The 19,437-nt window shown below is 43.3% G+C and overlaps 4 protein-coding genes across 4 annotated transcripts; 2 read left to right on the top strand and 2 right to left on the bottom strand.

Annotated features, from left to right (window-relative positions):
• Positions 1–1,320: 1,320 nt before the first annotated feature.
• SERLADRAFT_435435 (uncharacterized protein) lies at positions 1,321–1,705 on the top strand (the record flags this gene model as incomplete). The annotated part of the gene is made up of 2 exons (XM_007315695.1): positions 1,321–1,565; positions 1,630–1,705. The coding sequence occupies 2 exons, from the start codon at positions 1,321–1,323 to the stop codon at positions 1,703–1,705; spliced, it is 321 nt and encodes a 106-aa protein (XP_007315757.1).
• A 9,037-nt stretch (positions 1,706–10,742) lies between these two features.
• Positions 10,743–13,699, bottom strand: SERLADRAFT_446905 (uncharacterized protein; the record flags this gene model as incomplete). The annotated part of the gene is made up of 6 exons (XM_007315694.1): positions 10,743–10,777; positions 12,110–12,542; positions 12,601–12,978; positions 13,032–13,169; positions 13,228–13,433; positions 13,560–13,699. The coding sequence occupies 6 exons, from the start codon at positions 13,567–13,569 to the stop codon at positions 10,743–10,745; spliced, it is 1,200 nt and encodes a 399-aa protein (XP_007315756.1).
• A 210-nt stretch (positions 13,700–13,909) lies between these two features.
• SERLADRAFT_461511 (uncharacterized protein) lies at positions 13,910–15,745 on the top strand (the record flags this gene model as incomplete). The annotated part of the gene is made up of 8 exons (XM_007315693.1): positions 13,910–14,074; positions 14,126–14,380; positions 14,438–14,539; positions 14,590–14,809; positions 14,865–15,136; positions 15,194–15,269; positions 15,325–15,423; positions 15,479–15,745. 8 exons carry the CDS (start codon positions 14,032–14,034, stop codon positions 15,516–15,518), a joined length of 1,107 nt encoding a protein of 368 aa, XP_007315755.1.
• A 47-nt stretch (positions 15,746–15,792) lies between these two features.
• Positions 15,793–18,585, bottom strand: SERLADRAFT_360307 (glycoside hydrolase family 16 protein; the record flags this gene model as incomplete). Its single annotated transcript, XM_007315692.1, has 12 exons — positions 15,793–16,451; positions 16,501–16,670; positions 16,740–16,850; positions 17,047–17,229; positions 17,286–17,336; positions 17,411–17,647; positions 17,697–17,731; positions 17,785–17,820; positions 17,880–17,950; positions 18,073–18,185; positions 18,247–18,432; positions 18,493–18,585. The coding sequence occupies 12 exons, from the start codon at positions 18,532–18,534 to the stop codon at positions 16,358–16,360; spliced, it is 1,329 nt and encodes a 442-aa protein (XP_007315754.1).
• Positions 18,586–19,437: the final 852 nt, after the last annotated feature.

Raw genomic sequence — 19,437 nt, 5'->3', positions numbered from 1 at the left:
TGAGCACTATCCTCACCAAACCCTAACTTTTCTCCTTATATTATGAACTCTGAAGTAGAAACTCTCATCTCTCTTTATCTAATTACATAGATACTTATCTAATCTCATCTCATCATGTGATCTTACATTACATGATTTACTTACAAAGACTACATGCTTCATTATCATGTTCATCAGTCAGTGCCTAAAGGCTGACAAGTGTTCTATAATATATAACTAGCTACCAACTTGTACTTATCCCTTTAGCTTTTGATTTCCTTTCAGTACTATTGTTGTTCATAACTACCTGCTCAAGACTCAATATTGTCACTCTGTTAAATCAGTATAGTGGCAGTGTTATAAGCACAGTTTTTGCCCATGTTTAATGCTAGTGTTATTAAACACTCCATGTGGCTCACTATTACGTCCTTACAAAGAGAATCCAACAAAAAGTGTAGTCATCCTGACCAAAGTGACAACTTGTGATGAGTTTGAAGGATGAATCAACATGCTACAACGTAACAATAACCATACAAATGGATTAGCACTGATTGGATTGAAATAACATACACTGAAGCTGAGCAGACAAGCTCACATATTAAAGGATGAACATTGACAGTAGGTGGGATCATCAAGATGATCAGAAACAAATTATGAGCTCTGGTAACCTTTGATATTGATCAAGGGTGTGTCACGATCTCTTAATCCTGACACTCTTATCTCAAACCAATAATGATACCATGTCTATAATTTCTCCGAATCTTATCTTATCATAGTCACGTGACCATTCACATGACCTATAACGTAGACACTTACAAAGACAATTACCAAGCACCGCATGCCTTACGCATGTCGCTCAGTCAGCGCCTCATTTATAACACATGTTCTCTAGTATATATACAGCTACCTCTTGTACATATCCTCCAGCTGTTGATTACATGTTTATACATCATTGTTAGACCCTGCTTGTTGTCACGATCGTACTCATGTGACTCATCTTTTTTATCTAATTGCGAGATAGAGACTATTATCTCACCTAATCTAATCTCTCTTTGATCTTATCTTATCTAGTAATCACGTGACACATTAGTAATACTCATTACCAATCAGCCTCACGCATTACACATGTTACTGACCAATACGCTACGTCATACCTCACCGTAGCCTCATGCCTTCTTCTATATAACTAGCACGATATCCATGTACATACCCCAGTTGTAGATTTACTCTTATACTTGCTTGTCAGACACTTGTTGTGTGATTTAAGTCCTACGCTGCTCGGGTTACCGGCATAACAGCTAGGGTCTTTACATAATCTACAACTTTGAACGACACCTGTTGATGAGCAAAAGCACAGCTATCCTAATCATCACCCTATTCCCTCTCATCGCAATCATACTCTTTGGCATTGCCAAACTCTACGTCTATATCACTAAACCAACCATCATCACACCTATCACCCGACCATCCACCATTGTTTCATTTTTTCCTGCCAACGTCTCACCCACAGAGTCGTTTGTCGATATCCCCCTCACTCCCCCTTCCAACCCTTTAGCTAGAACCCTTGACGGCGTGGAGCCCGATAGGTATTACTTAGTTTAGAAAAGCTTCTTTACCCTTCTGACCAGGCCACTCACTTGAGTCTGCCAGTTGGAAAAGACCTGCACGCGGTTATTCGCTGGGTATCACTGGGACAACCGTCTGGACCCCAGTTACTATACTTTAGAACACCAATATATCAGATAGAATTAGTTACATACACAGTCAGTGCGGGACAGAAGAGGAACCGCTTGACTAAAGAAGGAAACAGATAGACCCGGTTGATCTTACATTAGAAAGTGTTGATCCGACTTATCATCGGGAAACTCTTTTGTATGCAACCTGGGATGGAAATTCGAAGAGTGGCTAGCAGAAGAACGCTTTCACTCCGAGAACAGATTAGCTTGGGAAATCTACTTCACATTCCCAGAAATAGAACCGATCAGAACCCGATACCACACCCCCTACCCAGATCATGACGACAGAAGCATTCGGAGAGTGGTGAGGTCCGCGCGAAGAGCCGGACACACCAGAGATAGGAATGGGAGAATTATCAGGTGCACTCCCACCCCTAGAACCACAAGCACCAACATCGAAGGAAGCTGGACTGGAACAGTACGTTCAGACCAGAATAGAACAGGAGCAGAGGCGGCTCCACGATCTTTACGAAACGCAGCTGAAAGAGGCGAAAGAAGAAGTCGACGAATTGCTAGCCAAGCTGAGGTTAGCTACATTGAATTCTTCTACGTCCGCTCCCGCCGCATCCGCACCCACGCCACCCAGTACGCAGCCGAGACGCGTAGACAGAACGAGAACGGCACTCCAGAAGCCTGAAAACTTCGATGGAGACCGAAAAAAGTACAAGGCTTTCCGCGAAGCCTTAATGCTAAACTACGAGGATGATGAAGAGTACTTTGCGGATGACAAGAGAAAGATCGCCTATGTGCTTTCTTTCATGACAGGAGGAGCAGCGGCTGCCTTCAGAACGGAGTGGATGGAGACGAAGATAGAAAAGAGGATGCGAGGAGAAAACCTCAAATCCACTTACGAAAGTTTCGAGTGGTTCGCCCACAAAATGGAGACTCGGTTCAAAAATGTTCACGAGCAACTTGCTGCCCGCAATGACATTATGATCTTGCGCCAAGGGAAGAACACGGCAGAGAAGCACTTCGAACATTTCGAAGAACTGAGAAGAGAGGCTAACTACCTCCAAGCAGCCAATGAGGACTTCCTCATTTTGCTCTTACGTAGAAACATGAATGAACCCCTGGTCAATCAGGTAATATACGGCGGCCGGGAGCCAGCCAACTACGAAGAGTGGAAAAAAAAGTTGATCCGCATTGACTACTTATGGCGCCACAGAGAGGCAGAGAAGGAGAGCTTCAGAAGCACGGAGAAAAAGAAGCAAGACGGAGGAGGAAAGACCGAACCAAAGGTCGAAAGAAAGAAGGACGGTAGCGGGTACCTTTATACCCAAGCCGGTGACCCGATGAAGGTTGATAAAGCGGAGTACCGACAGAAAGGGCTCTGCTACCGGTGCGGAGAAAAAGGACACCGATCCTTTGAATGCAAAAAGGAGGCACACGCAAAACCCCAATTCAATGTTAGGGAGTTCTTGCAAAACATGAGTGCAGAAGAAAGAGCAAAGATCCTTCAGGGTTTTTGAAGAGGCCAGCGGTAACACATCAACCGGCTGTGCCTAAAGACAATAGTTTCCATAATAGTTTCTCTTCTTTATCGATCGAAGAATCTTGTTTGTCGTCTATAGATCATGAAAATGAAATCACATTAGCCAAAGACGCAGCAGATCTAAGATCAAAAGAAAAAGAAACTAAAAAAGATGTGAACCTGAATGGGGAACGGGTTAGAAAGATCCCCGATAAAGAGATTACGGCGCACTCAAAAGAGAAAAGTGCAGTATCTAAAAAAGAATTTGTGAAGGAAGTGACTCAATCGGGTAGCACTTCATTGGAAACAACAGAACCACAGAAAGCAGTGACTCAATTGGGAAGCACTGATGTAACTGATGGTTCGACCAGTTCCAAAGAGGTCAGGAACACCTCTAATAAAAACCTAGACCACAAAGAAAGAAAGAGACTGACAGCGGCATGGACGCCACTTTGGGTTGCTGAAAGATTACGAGACCAAAAGGAAGACAGATCCATTGGTATTCTCAACATCTGGACGCACCAAAAGAGAAGCAGAGAAGTCACAATAGAGATGATACAAGAGTTAAATGCATTGACGCTACACAATGCTGAACTCGCTCTATTAGAGTTACACACCCCAAAGAAATATATTAGGGGAACGCAAGGAAATCAGATGAACATTACTTGCAAACTCACAACTCTTGACACAAACCGATCAACAACGATCGAAGCTCTCTTAGATAGTGGATGCACAGATAGCTGTATAGATTCAATGTTCGTAAAAGAACAAGGCTATGAAACAAAGAAAATACCAAGACCCATTCCAGTTTATAACGCTGATGGCACACTTAACAAAGATGGTGCTATCAAAGAATTTATAGAATTACGATTGAGCATAGAAGACCACGAAGAGAACATTCACTTTGCCGTAACAAGCTTAGGGAGTGGTCACATGTTCCTTGGACATGAGTGGTTAACAAAGCACAATCCCACTATAGATTGGAAGAAGTCGGAGTTAAACTTTGATAGATGCCCAAAAGAATGCAAACGACAGGTTGACTTCCTTGATCCGGAAGAAGACCCTGACACATACTTTTCGGAAGTAGATCGCTCAGATGGGGATCAGCTGATCCAAGTGAATCTAATGAACTACGAAGATACTTCTATTGATGATCACTACTACCATATTAGGGCACAAGGCACAACAGCTCAGAAACTTGCCGAAGCCGCTGGTAAAGATCAGAAAGAAGGAGGATTCGAAAAGATAGTTCCAAAACACCTCCACGATTACAAAGACGTATTCGATAAGGAGTCATTTGATGCACTGCCAGAGAGACGCCAATGGGATCACGCCATAGAACTCATCCCAGGCGACCATACTCTGGACTGCAAATGTTATCCACTGGCTTTAGGAGAACAAGAACAATTAGATGCATTTATAAACGAAAACCTCGAATCAGGAAGAATCAGACCTTCCAAATCTCAATTTGCATCCCCGTTCTTCTTCATCAAAAAGAAAGATGGAAAACTTAGACCCGTCCAAGACTATCGGAGATTAAACGATATCACCATCAAGAATAGATATCCGCTACCCTTGATAAATGAACTTGTAGACAAGCTCAGGGGCGCGAAATACTTTACGAATTTAGATATCAGATGGGGATACAACAATATCCGAATCAAAGACGGAGACGAACACAAAGCAGCCTTCAGAACGAATAGAGGGCTCTTTGAACCATTAGTGATGTTCTTTGGACTCACGAACTCGCCAGCGACATTTCAAACCATGATGAATGCGCTATTCAAAGATTTGATTGATGACGGAAAAGTCGTAATATACCTCGACGACATCATGATTTTCACAAAAACAATTGAAGAACACCGCGCAATGACGCGCAGAGTGTTAGATATCTTAAGGAAGAACAATCTTTACTTAAAACCAGAAAAATGCGATTTTGAAGAGACCTCAACAGAGTACTTAGGTCTTATCATTTCAGAAAATGAAATCCGCATGGATCCGGTAAAAGTAAAGGGAATCATGGAATGGCCAGAATGCAAATCAAAGAAAGATGTACAAGCATTCTTGGGTTTCGTGAACTTCTACAGAAGATTCATAGAAGGCTTTGGGTTGATCGCCAAGCCATTAACGAAATTGACCGGGAAAGTAGAGTTTGTGTGGGGACAGGAACAGATCGACGCTTTTAACGGATTAAAAACCCGTGTCGGATCAACTCCCGTACTCGCCTTACCAACTGATGACGGCCAATTCAAGATAGAAGCTGATAGCAGCAATTATGCTATGGGGGCAGTTCTTTCACAAATGCAAGACGGGAAATGGAAACCGATTGCATATCTCTCAAAAGCGTTAAACCCTACAGAATGCAATTATGAGATTTACGATAAAGAACTTCTCACTATAATGACTGCGTTAGAAGAATGGAGGCATTATCTCGTTGATGCTAAAGAGGTGTTTGAGATCTGGACAGACCACCAGAATCTTCTCTACTACAAACAACCTCAAAAGCTCAACAGAAGACAAGCTAGATGGGTCATGGAATTGAGCAATTACCACTTTATGCTCCATCATATTCCAGGTACCAAACACATCAAAGCAGACCTTCTCTCGAGACGAGCAGATCATGAAAGGGGGGTGGATGATAACGAAGACATAATCGTTCTAAAAGCAGAACACTTCAGAATGATGATTTCACACACAGAAAGACAACGCATGGCAGAGCAATCAGCCGATGCAGTGGAATTATACAAATGGATCTGTAAAAGAATGATGAATGTAGACGAAGTAGCGCGGAAGATGATAGAGAAAGGGGAAGACAGAGAAAAAGGCATATGGATGGAAGACGAGATGTTGATATTCAAAGGAAGGATCTATATTCCCAAAGACGGGAAACTACGAGAACACATCATAAAAGAAAACCATGACTCCACTGTAGCAGGACACCCCGGACAGTATAAAACCAAGGAATTGGTAACTAGATGGTATTGGTGGCCGTACATGGACAGAGACATCCGAAAATACGTAGAAGGCTGTGAAACGTGTCAACGCACAAAGATTAATCATCAAAAGAAAGCGGCACCGTTACACCCGAATGAAATCCCAACTAGACCATGGGAAATCATTACCACAGACCTGATCGGACCATTACCGGAGTCTCTCGGTTACAACATGATACTCATGGTAGTAGATCGATTCTCGAAGATGATCAAAGTCATGCCGACTTATGATAAAGTGACGTCAGAAGGAGTAGCCAGATTATTTAGAGACAACGTCTTTAGAAATCACGGCATACCAGAAAAGATCATTTCAGATAGAGGACCGCAATACGTCTCTAACTTCATGAAAGATCTCTATAAGCTCCTCGGGATAAAAGGAAATCCCTCGACCACTTATCATCCTCAGACAGACAGACAGACAGAACGAATAAACCAAGAGATAGAACAGTATCTCAGAATATTCGTCAATCACAAACAAACAGACTGGGCCGAATGGTCACCACTAGCGGAATTTTCTTATAACAATAAGTCACACTCTGCAACTGGCTATAGCCCTTTCTTTTTAAATTCAGGACAACATCCGAAAGTCGCAAAAGGAATTAGAAGTACGGTAAAGACAGAGAGTGCGGAGGAGTTTGTAAAGAGGATGGAGGAAACAAGGAAGGAGGCAGAAAAATCGCTGGTAAAAGCAGCAGAAAATATGAAAAAACAATATGACAAAGGAAAGAGGGAGGCTATTGCATACAAAGAAGGAGACAAAGTATATGTTGAAGTGGAACATATAACCACCGATAGACCCGCAAAGAAACTTGACGATAAAAGACACGGACCTTTCCCCATTGAAAAGAAAATAGGCGAAGGAGCCTATAAATTAAAACTTCCTGGACGATGGAAGAACATACACCCGGTCTTCAACGAAAAGTTACTCACACCCTTCAAAGAACCAGAGTTCGAAACTCAAAAGAAACCAAAAACCGCACCACCGGTGATAGTGGAAGGAATCAAAGAATATGAAGTAGAAGAGGTTCTAGACTCACGATTGAAACGTGGGAAACTAGAATATTTGGTACATTGGAAAGACTTTCCAAAAGAGGATCGCACGTGGGAACCCGAATCTAACCTAACACACTCACCAAAACTCGTAAAACAGTTTCATGATAAAAACCCCAGTGCACCCCGAAGGATAGAATTTACTTTAAATTACCAACCATTCGAAAACCTCACAATTCCAACTCGTATTCGAAAATCCTTATATAACTGGGAAACCGGAAAGCTAGACTCTCACTTTCGGGACGAAAGTCCTAAGGAGGGGGTAATGTCACAATCGTACCCATGTGACTCATCTTTTTTATCTAATTGCGAGATAGAGACTATTATCTCACCTAATCTAATCTCTCTTTGATCTTATCTTATCTAGTAATCACGTGACACATTAGTAATACTCATTACCAATCAGCCTCACGCATTACACATGTTACTGACCAATACGCTACGTCATACCTCACCGTAGCCTCATGCCTTCTTCTATATAACTAGCACGATATCCATGTACATACCCCAGTTGTAGATTTACTCTTATACTTGCTTGTCAGACACTTGTTGTGTGATTTAAGTCCTACGCTGCTCGGGTTACCGGCATAACAGCTAGGGTCTTTACACTTGTGATTAAATGACTAGACCTCCGTTAGCTTGGTATAGGGTCTGGTTATCACAGGGTGCGTGTAAGGTAGAGAGCTAGAGAGCTAGAGCTGTGGACCATATCAGAGATCTTACTAGTAATTTGATGATGAGAGAAAAAGCGACACAACCAAATGAGTGATAAGTGGTTTGTAAGGACCATTTATTATTTTCTCTATGTCTTGGTTTTTGAACGCTTTCCCCGTTACACCTCTGGCTCTAGGGCTAGAGGTATCATTTGCTATTCTACTTCTCATAGCCCTCACAGGTTTTCTCAATCATCGTTACCACTTTATATTGCAGATCAGAGACTGGGTATCACTCCCAGCCAGCCAGCACAATGGGTAGGGGCTGGTAGTAGGCATCTCGCCAACCAGCTCCAAGCCCCATCAGTGCCTGGATATACTAATAGACGCTTTAGTCAGGATCGTACCTCATCATGAGGATACAGTTCCTGAATATGCATGACAATACTTATTATTAGTACAACTCTCTCACCTGCTGATTAATCATTCAAAGTTGTATGATAGTTATTCCTTTTTCTTATTGGTTGATTTATTCCTCAGACCACTTTTTGTTTATTCCCCTTTTGGTCTGAGGGACGGACGGTTAGCTATAAAAAGCCCTGCACATCTCATGTATAGTTCTTTAGTTTTCTATTACTTGATTTACCCGCTTTACTCCTCAACCGAAATCCTTGAGTTTACTCCCAAGTCCTCTACTTGCTATATTTACTAGCATCTGTTGACCTCAAGCTCATTGAACCTCTTACTCCCTGCAAGTGCAGTGGGAGACAGGTTTTGTTTTTGTTATAGTTTAATGTTGCCTCACATGGTTCCGATGAAGCTAAGTTAGATTTAAGCTAATTACAAAATTTGAGCAACCTGAAATATAGAAGAAGAACAAGCATGCATACTCACAGCAGATGTTGGCACAATAAAATGTTGGTTCAATTTGTTTCAAGTGGTCATAGTCACCCACACAAGCCCACACCTCATTCAAAAATTTTGCACGGAGATTCATTTCTAACAACGTGGAATCTTGCTTCCTATTCCAAAAACAAAAACTCTCACCAGTTTTTGGCCTGAGTGAAAGTACAAGGTAGCAGGATAGGCCAATTTGTCCTTGAGGTGTCCTTTAGCTCTATCCACCATCACAGTTATCTAAAGCAGTATGTTTCTTTTACATCCAATGCCAGCTCACACCTCTCATTTTTTCACCTATACAAAAGCATGGCTGGAGTCGCCTCTCATCATGCTGATCATCTGGTTGAGTATACCAAAGATCAAATCAACCATATATGTACATTGGTTATTGTTGGGCATACTTTCAAAATTCAATGTGTACTCACTCTCCAATGGCAGAAGGTTTTGTTAGGATCTGTCAATAAAGAAGCTCAAAATTGTATGATAGACGTAGATCTTCAGGAGACAGGGTTTGACCCCAGTAAGCTATTACATTATCAGAGAGTTTCAGACAACTGAAAGACATATTTTTCACAGATGGGGATGTAGAGATAGAGATTGAAAAATATGCTCACATGCAAGGTAGGTATTATATATAATACCTCCATTTGCACAGTATCAAGCAACAACCAATCTGTTATCAATATACACAGCCACACTGGATGGGAAAAAATTGGGACCTTCAGCTGCTGCTGGGCTGACTCAGACCTCAGCCTTACCGATGTCAGAGGTAGATGGGCCTGGCCATTCAATTAACACTGGGACTGTACTGTGAGGCAACATTAAACTATAACAAAAATGATACCCGTCTCCGACTGCACTTGCAGGGAGTAAGAGATACCATGAGCTTGAGGTCAACAGGTGCTAGTGATTGTAGCAAGTAGAGGACTTTTTAGGAGTAAACTCAAGGGTTTCTGGTGAGGAGTAAAGTGGGTGATTCAAGTAATAAAAAGCTAAAGAACGATATATGAGTATGTAGGGTTTTTATAGCTAATTGTCTATCTCTCAGACCGGAAGTAGAATAAAAGAAAAGTGGTCTGAGGATGAAACTATCCAATAAGAAAAAGAATAACTATCATACAATTTTAGGGATTAATCAGCAGGTGAGAGAATGTACTAATAATAAGTATTGTCATGCATGTTCAGGAACCGTATCCTCATGATGAGGTATGATCCTGACTAAAGTGTCTATTAGTATCTCCAGGCACTGATGGGGCTTGGAGCTGGTTGGTGAGATATCTGCCGCCAGTTCTTACCCATTGTGCTGGCTGGCTGGGAGTACTACCCAGTCTCTGATCAGCGATATGAAGTGGTAACAATGGTTAAGAAAGCCTGTGAGGGCTATGAGAAGCAAGATAGCAAAGGATACCTCTAGCCCTAGAGCCAGAGGTGTGATGGGGAAAGTGTCTGAGAACCAAGACATGGAACAAAAAGATAAGAAAATAAGAAAATATAAATGATCCTTACATGTACCTCAATATGTTGATCCTATACTGCAGAATGTCAGGCAACAAATACAGAGCCATATAACAAAACAAATGTCTGGCCAAGTCCTTTGAGGAAAAGCAGCAAACCAGAGTATTGAGATTGAAGAGTGTCTGTATAGGTGTCAATCCAAACTAATATTGAACTAAGGAATAATACATTGAGTATCTACTCTTTTATATAATGAATCACCGAGGTCAGACCAAAAGGAATAAAAAAATCAAGAGTGGTCTGACCAAACAGTTAGCCAATAAGAAAAAGGAGGGAATGGTACAATCTATCCTAATTACTAATTGTGTGGGAGAAATCCTTAGTAAGGGATGTATGATTCGCTGGATCAGTAAACCCATGAGAAGGTACTGAGTCACAGTTCGTATCACTGATTAATCTCTCGCTGAAGTATTCCTGGGCATAGCCTTTGACTAATGCTACGTCATCAGGATATCTTCTCAAGGGTTGGAAAGGAATCTCCTACGTTGTAAGTATGATAGAACATGAGTGTGAAGGGAAAATAAGAAGAAGAAAGATAAAAGTAATAGAGTACTGGCTGTGACTTCCAATCCAATAGTAAGAGGGGTGATGGGGAATGGGTTGGACAGCCATGACATGATGGGAATGCAATAGAAAAATTGATTCCTTACACTTCCATTAAAAAGAACATGGCTGTCTCTTTAGCAGCAGCACAGCGAATGGCTTGAGCACAAAAGTAGATCTGTAGTATTTCAATTTAGGAGCAAAAATAAGTAATTTTTGGTTCATCTTCCTCTTTTGAGCAACAGTTAATTTGGTACCATCCATACATCAATTGGCAAAAGGTCTATGTGGTCCAAGGCTATGTAATACCATACAAGGTCGCACAGAATTACTATATTGATTATGGTCATAACCATTGCCCTCTGGGGCAGACCTGGCCCCAGCTGTTACGATAACACAATTTTCGGACCTTTCCTTCTTTTTCATTCTCTGCTTTAACCTTGTACACTTTAGCTTTCACACAGGGTGCCACGCGGCACTTCCCCTTTTGTTCAAACTCCTCTTTCTTGCGCTGCGTTGCCTTCTTCTTATTTTAGATACAACTCTCTCACACAGTGGAGCTGGTCATGCGGGCTAGGCCCCATGACATCATCAGCCACTGACTTTATCAACTGTACAGTACATAAGTACAAACACTCTGTATTAGTATATATACCCCAATAAATCCAGGAGACTCCTTAGCGAGTCCTCCTGTTGTATACCAACAAACTCTCTGCAGCTTAAGGGGTAACCACTCCCTCAACATCTTCTTTATAGTGTGTTCTTGTGTGCACCAGAGTAACTAACTCTTGGTTGTTACACCGGCTGTGTCCAGATCACACAGCAGGCCATTACAGTTAACATTTTGTGTGGTCTTTACAGTGATCACAGAGCAACATCATACAATGGATGCAAGAGTGAGTAGCACCAAGGTAGCCACATGACAATAGACGGAATGAGCCGAAAGTGCGAGAAAAGGAAAGGAAGCGTAAACGTAAATGAGTAATGACTAAAAGGTCCTTGGAAAACGCAGCGGAAATTTGTGCTTTGGAAACCTGGAACCTACAGGTCCAGGAATTTCTCACAATACAAAGCTATATATGAGCTTATCGAACTATCCTTGGTTCGCTGGTGCACTGGGTATGATTCTGGTAAGGCTCAATCACACAAAACTGCAAAAATACATTGTATCCATAGTTAACTTAGACCTTGACATCTCCAAAACATATAATCATGGTGTACTGCCAGCCATTCCGCTGGAAGATGGAGCACTGGATGGCCTCTGAACACCTATTCCCGGCCCCAAAAAGGAACGTCTATTGAGCACGAGACCCTTGAGTGCGCGAATTTCGCGACGCAGTTCGTCCTCCTCAGCTCCTAACCCTACGCTTGTGCTCATGCCAAAACCACCTCGGATCGGAAGATTAAGGGAATATGTTTGTGTGGTGATATATCCGGTAAAGTCAGAAAGTGTCTGTAGGGCATTCTGTGTTGCTGCGCTTGCCACAGAGGGAATAGTCGACCGCGATTGAAGAGAAGTTTTGAGTTTCGAGAGAGCAGGGAGTAAAGGTGCAATATTCGATTGTGGGGGGTTGTATTTCCAGAGAAGCTCCGATGGGAGTGGCTTCGGTGCAGAGGACGACGAAGATGAGGGAGGTGAGGGAGGGGGTGGGGGTGAAGAAGTAAAGACGGGGTTCGTATTGAGTGTGTACCACAATTTACCCTATATAAAATATAGTTGTCAGAACTCAGTAAAACAAAGGTCAATGTTGTGGTATCACCTGGCGTTGCGCCCCATCTTCACCCTGTAACCACAAAACCTTGGCCTCGAAGTGATGGAAAAGCTTTTCAGTGCTCACAGCCCCGCTATCCTTTGGTTCTGTAAGCTCCTCCAATGCACATCGCAGCAAGGTTTCATCTGGTATACTCTCAGGATCACCATCACCAATTGCGGCAAGAAGCGCTTCCAGAGTGTGATGTTGCGCATAGCGACTATCTTCGGCGGGATGACTTTTCCGGGGAAGTTCAACATACGACGACTCTTGCGTATCCTTCAAAGTACGCAGAGAATCAGTGAAACGGGAAAGAAGACTTGATTGGTGTTTGATGAGCATATGACGGGCTTCATATGTTCGGGTGATACGGGGTAGAATGAACCGCTAATAGAGGGAAATTTTAGTCATCAATCAAAGAGGAATCGTGTGTGCCGTACGTAGTAAATGAAGAGGAGAGCGGCAGATGTGCCAGTAATCCATGTGAAAATGCGAGCGAGGCCTATAAGGAGATTGGGCAGGTTGGAAGGAGCTGGCTGAGGATATGTTCGCGGAGGGACTAAGGGAAGTTGTAGAGGCTACGCAATATGAACTGGTTTAGCAGAAAAACCTTTGGAACATGAAGTATGTACGCACTAGCTCACGCAGGAGGGCCTCGATTTCAGGAGCTGTCAGACCTTTTTCAGAAAGGAAAGACCGCTTTGAGAGAATGTTTTGGTCCCGGATATTTGGGGAAGTTAGGAAAGAACGGGCTCGCGAGATTAATTCAATGCGGTCTGATTGTTGAGTGGGGGTGGTTAGTGTGGCTGCGGATAGGTCTGGGGCTTGTAAAGGCGTGGGAGCTGCTGTGAGCTGCGACGTTGGATTATTGGGGTGCTGCTGGGAGCTAGCTTCTGTAGATGATGTTGAAGGGGCAGACGTAGGCTCTTCATTGTGAAGCGTCCATTCCTTCCTTGCGGGTTGGTCACTGTCTGACATTTTAGATAACCACAGGGGTTTTATGTGTCGTTGAAGAGCTATATCTAATTTCCTGAAGTAACCAGGTTGAAAGGAGGGGATGCTTTGAAGAATCTAGGATATTCAAACAGACTTTTGACGGTTGGTGGTCGGCAACTTGAAGTGGTATATCACGGTATATTCTCGACCTGCCTCGGGAAAGAGGATAAGGAAAGTAAGTACTTGGCTGTGATATACTGCTAATACAACAGTGGGGTATCGCTTCAATGGCTCAGTTGGCTAGAGCGCAGGTCTCATATGAGAATATGACACAATATGATTGTGTAATCCTGAGGTCGCAAGTTCGAGCCTTGCTTGGAGCATGTTCTTTTTGATTTTTCTTCCGTCCAATCTATCGCTGTTGGAGCCGATCATGAGATAACAGGACCCTTGCTGGAAACCAAAACATCGACTATCAATTTCACTCAATAAGTACTGTACCAAATGCCAGGTCGATATCGCAAAATCTCGCCACTGCAGGCACCAAGTTGAGAAACAATGTTATATTTTTTTGAGCTTGCTTACACCGAACAAATAGCTAAACCATATATTGCTCTCGGCCTTGAGGGTTCAGCAAACAAGCTGGGTGCGGGAATAATCAAACACGATAAAGATGGAAAGACTCTAGTCTTGTCGAATATTCGACATACCTATATCACTCCACCTGGAGAGGGCTTCCTGCCGCGGGATACCGCCCAGCATCATCGAGAATGGGCTTTAACTGTCATACGAGATGCTATAAAAAAGGCAGAGGTATCAATGCACGACCTTGATTGCATCTGTTACACAAAAGGTCACTTCATTGTCTTGTCGTTCCTACTGTTAGCTCACACACATGTGGGTTGACTAGGTCCTGGAATGGGTGCCCCTCTACAGTCTGTCGCACTTGTGGCTAGGACTCTTTCCCTTCTCTACAACAAGCCTCTCATTGGTGTGAATCACTGCGTGGGACGTAGGTATACACTGCTTGTTCTCCCTCCCTCTCCTGTTGATGCGCTCTAGACATCGAAATGGGGCGTCAGATAACAGGCGCACAGAACCCTGTCGTTCTTTATGTATCCGGCGGAAACACACAAGTTATTGCATATTCCCGACAATGCTATAGAATATTTGGAGAAACTCTCGATATAGCTGTCGGGAACTGTCTCGATCGCTTTGCCAGAGTCATAAATCTGAGCAACGATCCTAGTCCAGGGTACAATATCGAGAAGGAAGCAAAAAAGTAGGCTGGTTCGCTGAATCTGATTATCGTTCTTTATAGTCTCTCTTATGCGTAGGGGAAACCGACTTGTGCCTTTGCCGTATGCTACGAAAGGCATGGATGTCAGCCTGTCTGGGATCCTATCCGCGATTGAAGCATATACGCTGGACAAGAAATTTTGCGCTGATAGCCTGCCAAATGGAACGGTTTCCGACGAAGACATAATTACACCTGCCGACTTATGTTTTTCTCTACAAGAAACTGTATTTTCAATGTTGGTGGAGATCACAGAACGGGCAATGGCCCATATCGGAAGTAAAGAAGTGCTCATTGTTGGAGGTGTCGGCTGTAAGTCCTCGAAATTTTTTATGAAGAGGTCGCAGTTCACCCCGTGATTTGAACTAGGTAACGAACGGTTGCAAGAAATGATGGGCATAATGGCACAAGAACGTGGTGGACAAGTCTTCGCTACTGACGAGCGGTACGTGTATTCATCATTTATCGATGAATCGACGCTTCATCGGTCTTTCTACCAGATTTTGCATCGATAATGGCATTATGATTGCCCAAGCGGGTCTTCTTAGCTATCGCATGGGTCATGAAACACCTTTCCACGAAAGCACATGTACTCAAAGGTTAGTTGTATGCCGACTACTGTATCGAAAGGTATAATCGCTCATAATCGTCAAGGTTCCGCACAGACGAGGTTCATGTCGCATGGCGAATATAATTTCAAGCTTCCAAACATCCTTTCCCACGTCACTACGCAATTAAAAGCCTATTTTTTGTCAATATTCAAACAACGAGCAGATAGTGACCTCTTTGTACATCACGAAAATCTCATGTAACCCTAGCTCCCATTGGTAATTCGACACAAAACCGTTAATAACTTGTGGCTCTGGAGGCGACCATGGTATCTGGAATCAGTCATTTTACTCGTAACTTCCGTAGTATAACTTTCTCAGCAATGGCTAACGATGAACAGGTCGTTCAAATCATTCTCTAAACTTAATTTGATTTCCATTAGCTCTGAAGTCAGATGGATACGGTATAATTACAGTAACGACGATTCTGGAATTGGCAAAGCACGTCGATAAATGGAACAATCATGAGAGGAAAGGAGATCAATGCGGGCGGGGCGAGTCTAATCAGAACTTGGGGAAAATGAGGTAAAGACATGTCCATGAGAAATATGAAGTTATTGGTAAACAATCAAAACCATAATTTATGCCAAGGAAGTCTATACGAATTCGAAAGAATAATGGAAAGGTTTCAAATGCCTGCATGGGGAAGCATACTACATTACCGAATATATGGTAATACCGCCAGAACTGTATGCGAGGGTAGAGTTTGCGATGTAGTAAGCGACGTCGTCGGTTTGCAAGCCCTCGGTGGTTAGGGATGGGGTACAGCATTGGAGCCATTTGATCGCCGTGACGCTGTCGGAGCGAAACATAATGATATATGTATATACAGGGAGAAACTGTCGCACACTGGAAAGGGTGGGTCATGATACAGTAAGAGATGGCGTGTAAGGTATAGCGAAGTTCTCTGAAAATTGCGAGGTGTTTAACATTCATCCAGGAACGAGTTCTTGGGGACAGGCTGGTCATAGTCAACGCTCCATGTTGTGAGATTTGGATTGGTATAAGCCTCCATGTACCTGGATCCCTTTAAATATCTATAGGAGCAGACACTGGGCTTGAACTCACGTGTTAATATATTGTTCGGTAGGGAATGCTGTGGGGTCACATCCTATGTTTTTTGAATGCGAAGGCTGGTATACACGGATGTAATCCACGCGCATGTGGACAGGAAATGGGAGGTGGGCAAGATCGACTGTGCCAAAATTAGTCGACATGCCAAGATTCATTAGTATGTACTATATATAAGAAAACGTAGGTTATTCCTTGAGTTCGTATTTTCAAGTAAGGAGTAAATGAAAACACACCATTGGTTCTTGAGGAACAGGCCTGGCAGATATTTGTACAGTTGAATCGGCACCCAATCCTGCAGCATTGAGCGTCCAAGCCACTTCGTTGTTGGCTATCCATGTGATATACTATAGCATATAATCAGTTGAAGTCATCCATAGGGGGTATCAGCAATACGCACTGCTTTATCAAACCCTAATTACCCAGGAAATTCGATGTGTTAGGGATATACGTACGCCTTTTGAATACATCGTGCACTTGCCTGGAACATACTGTGAAGTAGAATAAGTCTCGAGAAATCAGATATAACAATATGAGGCTCACCTCAAAGCCATAAACAGCGAAACACCCTGTTTCCCCTTCGTAGCAACCTTGATTTGTATCGGTCACGACCGACGTAGCCTGTTGTTGTACACCTCCGATGTATGTATTCTGCACACTAACAGATGGATTCGGGATAATTTCATTTTCAGACGTGTTCGCCCAAATGTAGCCTGCATTAAAAGGCTGATATGACATGATCAGACAGAATTACTTGGTATCGAGAAGGACAAGCCACTCACAGCCCATTGAGCTGACTGAGATACCTGTCCAGTGAGGGGTGTGCCTGTGATCTGCAAGTTCGTTAAGCAAATTTCAAGGCAAAAAAGCGATCGGGAGGACTATTGTTAAGATGTAAGTAACGTACCTGCGCCTCGAACATGTCGATTTCTGGGGCGGAGCGACCGACATAAGTACCATCGGAATGCACGGGACCAGGATGAGACTCTCCCTTGCACGTACAGCGCGATAGACGTTGCCCAGGAAGATAAGATAGCACGCCCCCGTTGCTTGGATCCCCGTTTACCAGAGCGGCAGCGGGTTGTCCATTTATGCTTTGGTTGGCGACCGTACCAACATCGCAAGAATCATAGGTGTAAGGCCACTGTAGTGAAAATATGTATTTTGGTCATCAAATTCACGACGTCACGCACCATCCCTTCAAGACTTGCACCATATCCTGCTCGACCTGCCGTAATGGAATAAATGAAAGAAGATTCTGGAAAGAGAGTCTATATGTACCTAGGTTACCGAGTGTCCATATAGCGGGCCACAGGCCTTATGGGTTTATCCGTGTTCGAATCAAACCATCGCGGAAATTAAACATAACGACTTACCAACAACGTTGTTTACACCCGGAAGGGATACATTTGCCTCGATGTACCCGCCAGTAAAGCAGAATTTGTTCCTAGGCACGCGTTCGAGAGTTGGCAAAAAGAAGGAGGAACAGCAATATGAGCTTACCAACTTGACATCATCCCTGTTTTGTGCACGTGGGTCAAGACGGGCGAAACAACGAATCAAAATCACATACCACCCTGATAGTTTAGATTATGTGTCTCCTTTTGCGACAAGGTGATAACAAGGTAACCATCTTGCGTTGTGATGGCTTCTGGATCATACCATTCCAGATTGTTGGTTTGCTAACAAGTATTCAAGAGAAGTTTTAGCCAAAGTTGATATTCTTTTCATGATTGACTTTACCCAATAATGCAGATTGACTGCCTCCCAGTATGGGTCATCACCTGGGTAAAATGTTCGACCAGGTGTATTAAATTCGTCAGAGAATACCAGTTCCATATCTGAACCACCATTCCATGAAGGTTTCGTGTGCGCTTCTTTGGGTGTCTCACTATCAATGAGACCCCAGTTACCAGAAAGTACGGGTATCTTCGAAGGATGAAAAGTTCATATATGCGCGTCACGATATGGGATGGCAATCAAGCTTACTTGGCCGCTTGCATTAATTCCTCCAACATTGAATCCTCCCATGTTTGAAAGCTCGTTCCTCGTGAAGTATGTTATAATGGGGTATCCAGCACTTACGTTGAAATTTTCAGAATAGTAAGTATATATGCTCGAAAAATGACTTACAAAAGTGTTACAAGTCCGACACAGACGATCACCAGACAGCCAAGATTGGCCAAACCTCGGTCATAAACAGCAAACCCGCCTATACCGCGAGACTGTTCTTTGGCATTTGGATTGTGGAGGTCGTCGTCAGCTTCAGGGAAGTCCGGCGAGAGGTTTGAACCCCACGAACGGGGATCTGGCGCGAGGTTAAACTAACATTTGTTTGTTTGACTTGGGTTGCTGTGTTCAAAAATAAGAATGGACACACTTTCTCGGATATTAGGGCCACTTTTGAGCCCGCCCCAGCGGTGTAGGGAGTCTCCGTCTACCAGCAACATACAAGGTCACAAATATGAAAGCCTGAAACCAGCAATTGAACATACTGATGTACTACTGGCGAAGCTTTGCACTCTGTCGCCCTGCGACAAATGCCTGTCATAGTTTCGGGGCAGCAAGCTAGCATTGGAAGAATACGAACGATGGAGAGGTGAATCCGACGACGAGGATGGTGAGAAGGACATGGTAGAATCGAGAGGGACGAGTGCCATGATGGGAGCACGGTGTTGTGAGGGATAGCGTGCCAAACAGATGGGTGCGGAAGTTTCATATCGCGATGAAGAAATGAATGCCAACTTGAAGCCCACAATCTTACCAAAAAAAAATATTCCGTTTCAGCATAAATCCGGAAATGAGATATCCAGTATCTAGACCCTTGGCTACTGTATGACGTCCCCTTTGTGTTCAGCTCCACCTGTGAACTCTTGGTATTTTATGGAGTGTCCACTGGTTTCCGTTGGACAAACGCTCCGTCTTCCTCGTGTC

This window comes from Serpula lacrymans, assembly GCF_000218685.1.
Source record: "Serpula lacrymans var. lacrymans S7.9 unplaced genomic scaffold SERLAscaffold_4, whole genome shotgun sequence".
In the NCBI taxonomy this organism is placed as follows: Eukaryota; Fungi; Basidiomycota; class Agaricomycetes; order Boletales; family Serpulaceae; genus Serpula; species Serpula lacrymans.
The sequence above is the reverse complement of the archived record's forward strand: the minus strand, read 5'-3'. Positions and strand labels throughout refer to the sequence as shown.